At 34.8% G+C, this 9618-nt stretch overlaps 1 protein-coding gene across 2 annotated transcripts in view; it reads right to left on the reverse strand.

Annotated features, from left to right (window-relative positions):
- itprid1 (ITPR interacting domain containing 1) overlaps positions 1-7303 on the reverse strand; it is a 21818-nt gene extending 14515 nt beyond the window's left edge. The window contains exons 1-9 of one of the 2 annotated variants that reach the window (XM_016446017.1): positions 7122-7303; positions 6814-6897; positions 5167-5364; positions 4778-4826; positions 4568-4605; positions 3973-4029; positions 1706-1754; positions 725-799; positions 412-614 (exon numbers count right to left, since the gene is read on the reverse strand). In XM_016446017.1, the coding sequence (XP_016301503.1) occupies positions 412-614; positions 725-799; positions 1706-1754; positions 3973-4029; positions 4568-4605; positions 4778-4826; positions 5167-5305 (610 nt within the window). In that variant the 5' untranslated portion in view covers positions 5306-5364; positions 6814-6897; positions 7122-7303. Of the gene's footprint in view, positions 1-411; positions 615-724; positions 800-1705; positions 1755-3972; positions 4030-4567; positions 4606-4777; positions 4827-5166; positions 5365-6813 lie in introns of both variants that reach the window. The other variant, XM_016446018.1, reaches the window with a different exon arrangement.
- Between the last annotated feature and the right edge of the window lie 2315 nt (positions 7304-9618).

Here is a 9618-nt window from a genome sequence, read left to right on the forward strand (position 1 = left end):
TGAAAATATTTACATGTATATACATTTATATATTTATATTTTATATATAAATATATTTAAAATTTAAACATAACATTTTCTTAAATACATACATGCATGTGTTTGTATTTATATATACATAATAAATATACACATTACACGCTCATATTATGTAAACAAAACTTTTATTTTAGATGCGATTAATCGCGATTAATCATTTGACAGCACTATTTTTTTGTTTATTTATTTTTTGGAATTTGACAGCCCCAGTCCTCTTTCACATTCATTATACGTAAGCTGTGGCAAGAATGTTCATCCGAAATTCACTGTTTGAGTTCCATGGAAGACAGCAAGTCATATGAGTTTGAGCTTGAGTAAAAAAATAAAAAAAAAAACTTTCATTTTTGTGTGAACTTGAGGAAACTTGCTCACTTCTGACATCCACGTTTTCAACGTCCATTCGGTTCTGCTGAGCTTCCAGAAAGAGCTGAAAGCTGATGCCACGAGCGCAGGACTGGTAATTGAGGAATCGGGCTGGGATTCTCCCTGTAATGTCAGGCTCCTCAGTGCCAAAACCCAAATCCAGCAACAGTTCCTCAGGGTCATCCTGCAGTATGTTCAACACGTCCATTACACTGCATAACAAAATTACAGTACAAAAAACAACATTAGCAGGAATATCGACAAATTAACATCTTAAAGTAAATGATCGGCAGGTGGAGAAGGCTATTGAGGAGAACCAGACCTGACATCAGATGGTATTGAGACATTCGATGCAAAACTGTTCCACCTGGACAGAGCAGGAAGATCTTGAGATGACCTGTGTGTGGATGACACCAGCAAACATCAGTGAATAGAAAACAAACACTGCTGACCTTCCTTTCCTACACACCAAAGCCTTCCGTCACATTTTCCTCTGTTTCGCCCATTTCCGGTCAGAATCGCTCTTCTCCTACCTCACTGCCCCATCAGTGACATTCCACCTCATGCAAACCAGCCCAGCAACCCATGCGGTGGCATGTCAACAAATCAGCATTTGCATGGGAAATGTGCCTAAGGTCTCTGGCAGGTGCCTGAACAAGCCTACATCACGCACATGTATACACTCTTACACAGCACTCCGTCTGATATATAGTATATACACATGCATACATAGTACATATTCATATAACAAATGTACCACTTCAGGTCATTTCAAACACTTTGATGTGACACAGATATGCAGTGTATTCCTTTATATAGTGACTAGAGAACGGTGCTGTTACAAAAATTGCAAACAGTTATACAATCTTTATAAATTTTAATATAATTTTTGTCTGATCAATTTCAGAAATGCAACTGGGATACACAATATTGGTACCATATTGGTTATTTTGGATATTTAATCATACATGCTTAGTTTTTCAATTTTAACATTTAGATTACTTTTGCTGTCATCTAAAACTCATTTCAGGTTAATATTGAATTGAATAACACTGTTAAATGTAATCTTTAGTAAATCTCAAAATGAATATCCGTTTTTCACACTGTACAATTTTTGACAGTTGCTTTTAGTTTTGATTTAGTTAGACAAAAATAGTATAAAATGTTAATATCGGCCATTACATGCAAATATCATCATTCAGCTTATCATATGAATATCATATCACATGAAAGAAGTCAAAGTTATTCAAGTTATAAATGAAAGTACTGCTTAAAAGACAATGAACATTAAATCTGTTCTTACCTCAGAAGGTCTCGTACAGTCTTGAGAGAGCGTTTGCCATATAAAGATGCTGCATCAGACAGAAAAAACACAGAGGAGTTCTTATAAAGATGGAAAACATCTGCGTTTTCAATTAAACACCTCCAGACAGCGCTACAGTAGCTATATTAGGTCAATATTCTTCATTGTTGTTTTGATGTCTTCTCATAAACAACTGTAGAGAAGACTTTGGCATTTTGTCAGGGACATGCTGATGTCTTCTTAAAAGTGGACCCTGATCCAAAGTGCCCAGCATATTTTCCTAAACCACCACCTTTGTTTAATCTCGGCGGAGTCCGAAGAGCAACAATCCATTCCGTCCTGTACCTTCCATTGCAGCTGAGTTACAAAATCAAAGCACCTCATTCACTAGAAGGGGAGTGTCTGGCAGTGCAACTGACATGAATGAGAGTTTCAGAACTTTGACAACAGCAACTTTTCCTAAGAAGAGTCAAACAGCAACAGACGAGAGTGAAGACATTCACTAAGTGACCCTGAAAAGGAAGAACCCAGGACAAAAGACAGACAGAACCCTGAAGAAAGACAGCACACCGAGCAGAAAGAAAACAACTATAGGTGGTCAACGTGAATATGATCATTCAGATATGTTAACAGATATGAAGAATGTCTGGCAAGCAAGCAAATACATTTAGGGATGCAGCTGATTGTATGCTCTTGTATCATTATGTCATTGTATCTACTGTATTTGCCTAATTATAGTATTAGTCTGCATTTGTTCTTATATTGGTTTATGAAGAAGCTACACGAGAATGCACTCTACATGTCTAAATAGTTTTGTCCTGTTTTTGTTGGGATAAAGATACATTTCCAAGTCAGTTGATTCAGGTCCAGATTCTAAACTTCTCAGAACTAGGGGCAAAAACATCTAAACCTCTAGAATCTTATCTGCTGTGATGTACAGTATGTTAGAACATGTCAGAGCTTAACTTGAGGGAAGGAAGTTTCTGTAACACAGCCTCTGGTGCCTGAAGTGAAAAGTCAGCTCAAGGTAAACCTCTTCAAATATTCCTAACACCTCAGTAGCCACAAGAATTATGTAGAGGATGCTTTAGCCTAGTAGGACATGTACCTCCATCAAAGCGTTCATATAGGAATTACAAATGAATTTTTTGAGTTGAATTAATCTATTTTTTTATTATTTTAAGTAAACGTCTTCACTGAACTTACTGATCATTTTAAGTAGAAAAACAAACAAATCCTAATGTCATAAGTGACTAAATGTGATGAAATCAACAACAGCTTTATAAAAGAACAGTCAGACAATGCAACTAGTCATGCCCCATTGCATACTGGGAAAGGGCTAAATTACAAAGAACTTTCAGTGTAGGTGTATTTGAACTATAAATCATGAATCTAACTCGTCTATTGTGCTCATCTTTTGTCTTTTAAAAATAAAAGTACAGGAACGCTGCAAGAGATGAATCACTTGAAAACTTCAGAATGGCAAGTAAACAAAAACAACAAGTACATTTTAGGTTACCTTTTCTGCATTAATTACTTACCATCTTTTTTGAAGTGTATCCTTAACTATAACCAACTTTGAATAGGAAATTATATATTGATAAGAATACTATTGAAGCCCATAAACACTAATTCTAAATCTGATAGGATTAGTTGATCTGGGCTGCGTTTCTCAAAAGCATCGTAAGCTTAAGTACATCGTAGACCCACTGATACCAATGGAGCTACAATCAACTTAGGCTTACGATGCTTTTGGGAAACTGTACGATGCCCTGATTGTTTGGTTTTCTTCCCGGACCTACATGGATGTTGATCAAGGAACATGTCGTACTTGGGTAAATCATGTTAAGTTAAGGCGCACGTCTTTTTCTGCTTTATCTACTCCTTATCTTTTCTGTGTAACTGGAAACCATGTAGTAGCAGGTGAAGTTTCCACAAATATGCCGTGACGCATCTCAGACTGGCGTCCCCTGAAGCAGGAGACAGCGGGGACTGGACTGTCTCAATTTCTGCCAGTGTTTGTATTAGAAGGCATGGAGAGGTTTGACAATGTTTAAAATCCTGGGTTAGCACAGTCCTTCTGAACACTTCAGTCAATGTATTCTAAAACACAGACCCCATATGCCACTGTATGCTCAATACTTTAATAAAGAATAGCGCAAAACTTGATGCCAACCAACGTCACTCATTCATATCGCTCGTATGTCTTGTTTCAGATGGGTATTTGGTTAAACTGAACCGTGCAATACAAAACTGAGAATGTTTACCTTCCACTCCCAGTGCCAGATCATCTTCCCCGCTCTCATTTCTTCTTATAGGCTTCACTGAAAACAACGCAATATGTTTTACAATACAGTATTGAAGAGTGTGAAATTCAGAGCCAATAAGTCATGCCCTCGGGTCAGTAGGTCAGCTGACCTGCTAACCCTGTTATAATGGCATAAACCAGCACACTGTCAACAATCACAGAGAAATTATTAATTGACTCATTGTGAATCATATCAGTATGTTAATGACATATCCAACACAACGTTTACACAGAGCTCCAGGGTGAAATAGGCGTTCACAGGATCACTGCATATGCATTGAGCTGATCATATCACAGATCACATTTATCAAACAGTCTACTCAATTGAAATATACAGCAACTATAAAGCAAGAAATATACAGCAAAATACTCTCCAATGTTGCATTTTATCCCTTAGCTTCTGAATCATTTTATTGTGATATGATAATATTAAAAATATGAATTTTTTTGTAATACATTATAATAATAAATACAAATATAACATGTTATTCTATATTCTTACTTTAAAATGTGTACATATTCTTTTTTTGTGCAAATGGGACACGTAAACTTACCTGACGTTTCCGGGACAACCTCTGGTTTCGTTTCGTCCCTTAAACAAGGAAGTCAAATTATATTAGTGACCATAGCGGAAATGCTTTCAAGAGTATAATCAGGGAAGAAATGCAAATTATAACAGACGGCACAACAGAGCGGCTGAAACCTTTTGAGAAAGGTTTATCCCTCAATGAAAGAGGCACGAACACTTGTGAGATTCAACTTACTTGGAGATTGTCATAAGCCAGCGCTCTACGTTGTCTTCATCACACTTTCCTGTTCAAAACAAAGGATGGCCAGTTGTTACAACATTCACCCTGCTTCTTAAATGTTCAGTATGCTTCAAAAACTAAAAATTATTTTGAGGTCTGGATGAGCCATTGAATTACAGAGCTTCATACATGGGCGTTTACTGCGCTGCTTTGCATATTCTGTGAAGTGAGCAGGATTTCTGAGGATGATCCATGGAATTTGACCAACACTGACTAACACCGATTACCATAATACAATTTCCCAGTTCCCTGAAACATCTCAAATATCAAACTCTACATCGCAGCTAGTCTGCACTTCCATGAAACAGCACAACATCTAACAGGCATACATATCCGTTACTCACTTGTGTCCGAACTGATAATAGGAACAATATCAAAGTTATCCGTCCTGTTCCACCTAGTCCTGGAGGTCTGTAGAATTGCTCTTCTGGCGGCAGATTTACTGGTAGACATTGTTGTGGTCATGAGATTCAACCCATCCATAAATCAATCACGGTAGTGAGCGAACACCTCAATATCAGCTCATCTTTTCTGGTCCAACACTAAAAGATACAAATATGTGTATTTATTAATTCCCAAATAATGACAGTCAGAAAAAACACAAATGTTTGCACAATGTACATGAAAATGCCAAGCATATTTAATATTTGTGGTATATACTGTGCTTTTTCATTCATGCTACATTATTTCATTTATCTACGGTACAACTGGGCTAAAGACTAAACACAAACTTGGCCTACTTTTCTAAATACTTGTTTGTCTCTGTGCACTGCAATATTTTCCTAATCCATTGCGCACTATGACAACATATCAAATCTGATGTCATTTGATCCAACAGTGATCAGAACAGATTTATGTGGTAAATGAGAATGCCTGAAATAACCACACATATTTTAAGACGGAATACTTGTGTAATATTCAGTTTTGTTCAAGGTGAATAAATAGAGTTTTTCAGTTATCTGATACATTAAAAGATATTTGTAGTTTAAGGGCCCATGTCTGTACTAACACTACGAGATGGACACTAAAAATAAACACTATAAATCAGAATAATACAGGAGTATGCTAAACTATTTAGTTAAAAGGTTACAAAAAGTGAAAGTGATTAGATTGTGCCTACAAATAAAAGAAAATATAATATAATAAACACTTGTTTTGACCAAACGTAGTTTATAAATGGCATATTTTGGAAACAAAAGACAAAAAAAGAGAAAAAGTAGTGTGTGTGTGTGTATGTGTATACACACACACACAAACACACACACACATACAATAATAACTAAATAAAACATTAATATAATTAACAGAATTTTTATACATATTTTATTTTAATGTTCATTTTACTTTCCCTTTCAATACAAAAGATGGGTGTCTACTGTTCCTGGATAGCTGTCCTGCTCCAACACACCTATCTGTAATTTTCAGATGTTCCAGAACATCTTGTTTGGCTCAGGTTCAGGTGTTTTTTTATTAGAATTGAAACTGAACATTGCTGGAAAGTAGATCTCGAGGAACAGGATCGGGCACCCCAATAATTATAGGATTATATAATCATAAATATCAGAAGTTATGAGAAAATGTTCCACAAGCAAACTTATCGGTGAATAAATGCAGATTTTTCACACACAAAACAAGTCTACCAACCATAATAGTATATATTATCAGTGTTGGGGAAAGTTACTTTTAAAAGTAATGCATTACAATATTGCATTATATATTATAAACACGAACAACGATATAAACCACTGCAATCCATGTTGCTCGTAATAAAAATGTAAGACGAATGAATAAATAACACCTAAAGATTTCCTGAAACAACCAATAAATTATGAACCACTAAAACTAGGGTGAATATTAGCTTACGATGAAACTAATACCGATTTGAAACAATCATATATGATCAGCAAATACTATTCACGACTATAAACAAGTTAGGAAAATATAAAGACGTGATTAACCGCGGTATGACCGCCATCATCTCAAACACTCACCTGCGCTTTAGAGGAGCACATCCAGACTGAACACCTGCCACAGCACGCCTGCTTTAAAGGTCCTTATCGCTATATCGACCTCGGCTAAAAACAGAAACACACGAGCTAATTTGGTCCACATACAGGGAAAAAAAGCTGAACGCATATGCAAATAAAGTGCATAGAAAACAGCCTGAAGCACAAAGCCGATGTGTGAGCGCGCTGTTATCGCCTTCTGCTTGCTTTAATCCAGATGAATATTCACGTGCAAGACTGAAAGAGGAATTGAGCTGTGCCTGCGTGCAGAAACATGATATTTGTTGCCTAACCTGTTAGAAGGAAGTTTGTGCCATTTCGCCTTTAAACCTGTAGCTAAACCTGTGAGAAAGAGCACATTTACTGTTCTTTGTAGCTATATTTAGACACTTTAGTCACATTCGACATTTATTATCATTATTGTTATTACTATATATTTTTGTATTTTTATTTATTTGTTAAGTGTTGTCTGTCTTTAAAATTTCCCCTATGTTAAACGTAGACTAAACCAAGTTGACTTGACTGCAGTTCTGTTTTTGAACCACTAGATGTCACTAAAGGTCTAACTGAAATACATTGAAAGCTACATAAACTGATGCCTCCATCCTCAATAATGAATGCCACCACGCATAATTAAGCTATACAAATGTGCGGCAGTTTTTCCTCAGGATAAAAGGTGGAAACTAGATCATTTCTCTGTGTGGATTAATATTCTGTGCATACTAAGGACCAGTAAACTATTCACAAACAACTAGGTAGGTGACTGGCACAGATTGGACTGCATTATGCATGTTTGGCAGAACACTGTTTCTTTGAATGTTTTGTCAAAGCAACCCAATCACTTTTAGATTTTAGAATATAAATTCTAAAGCCTGAGCGTTTCACATAAACAAGCATTATTTACTGTTTGACGTGTTTACTGTTATCAGAACCTATTTTATTAGCAATTTTAAAATCAAAAGTTCTGAAAAGAAATGTTGCACAAGAAGGCTCAGTGGCTTTTAATGCTTGTGTATTGGTTATTTCTTAGCAGATGTATGAAGTCAGTTCTTCTCGAGTTTACACAGGTGTTCTAGCAGAGTAACTAGGTGTAGTTAATCACATTAAATGATCCAATAACATTTGACAGCCAGAGTTTCACAATATTTTGTGTCTTTATCTATGTAGATAGCTATACACAAACAATAAATGCCACTTTGTTCAATATTTAATATCGAATGCATTGACATTCCTTAATTTTTGCATGTGCCTTAGGTGTCTACATAGTTTTTGGGGTCACTGTATCGCCTAATGAACTAAGAAGTACGTTCTTAATAGGGCTAATAAAAATGCTACGTCTTATACTTTAATTTGTTTTATTTACGGCTTAGGAATCTTATTTCTGCAAGTCCTTGAGTGAATTTCCATGCAGACTTTGCACATTGCGAGAGGGACTTGACACGTCCTGACAGGGGCAGGCGCTGAGCACATCTGGAGCAGATGGGTGTGAAGTGTCTCGCTCCAGGGCACAAGAGCAGTTCCCCCCTTCACTTCATAGTGTGATGCTTCCCACTTAAGAGTCTGTTTCTTAAACTTTCATGAACCTCAGAGCTGAATAAAATGCTGTTATCACAGCGGTACAGTGCTGAAAAAGGTTTTAAATGGCTGTATTAGCGCTTTAACACATCTCTTACTCCTACACGAGTAGGAGTCAGACATCAGACAATCAGACAGTCAAAACAGTCAGACATCTTCACCTAGAACATCTTCTGGAGATTTGTGCCTTATGTGAAGGAAACAAAAGCATAGAATAATCAAGTAGTATTCGATGGGTTTTCTTCGTAATGGTACACGTTCTCAACGCGACATGAATATTTGAGCAGCCTGCAACTGCTAATTTAATCATTCAACATCTGTTACAATTACTCCGGCTTCCACACCAAGATCTGGTGTAGAGTGTTATTGTTAGTAGAAAGCTTTAGAACAAAGAATATTGAGAAGAATTGTTCAAAGAGAGTTTACGTTAGCTGTGTCTGAAACCAAGTCCAGACAGTGTTGTAGCATAAGGAAAATTTCAGATCATGTCTAATTCAAATTAGCTTTAGAGACAACCACACAAATATTTAGTGACTGTTAGTCACATTACTATTTCTCATTAGAAATGTAATGTAATGTATTTAAATAATTTGTAAATATTGTCGTAAGATGAAAAAATATATATATATATATATATATATTGTATATAAATTCATTTGTAAATGTAATTTTTTTATTTTAAAAATACATTTGAAGCTAATTCAACAAGATTAATATTAAAATAAATATTTTAATATTAGTGTTATTTTAATTAAATTAAATAAATATTTGATTGAAATTAATTTGTAAGTGAACATTTGTTTTTGTAAATAAAGAATAACTGTAATATAAATTAATAAAATGAAACAAAATTTTGTCTGAAGGAATCAATACAAATTTAATGCAAATTAATATTAAAATAATATTTGAATATTAGTGTTATTTTAATTAAATAACATCAATATTTTATTTAAATTCATTTGTATGTGAACCTCAGTTTTTTTGTAAAAATGCTATTTAAATACCGTAAAATTACTTTTAAAATAATATTCAAATATTAGTGTTATTTTAAAATAAAATAAATATTTTATTTGCATTAATTTGTAAATAAGAATTAAATAAATTTAATATAAATTAAATTAAAATGTAATAAAATTGTCAATAAAAGTAGGAAATTAATAATCATTTGTTTTCCGTCATTTTTTAGCCAGTTGTTTTTAATAATCTGTAAAAGAC

Source organism: Sinocyclocheilus anshuiensis, unplaced genomic scaffold, assembly GCF_001515605.1.
Source record: "Sinocyclocheilus anshuiensis isolate Anshui unplaced genomic scaffold, SAMN03320099.WGS_v1.1 scaffold119, whole genome shotgun sequence".
Taxonomy (NCBI): domain Eukaryota; kingdom Metazoa; phylum Chordata; class Actinopteri; order Cypriniformes; family Cyprinidae; genus Sinocyclocheilus; species Sinocyclocheilus anshuiensis.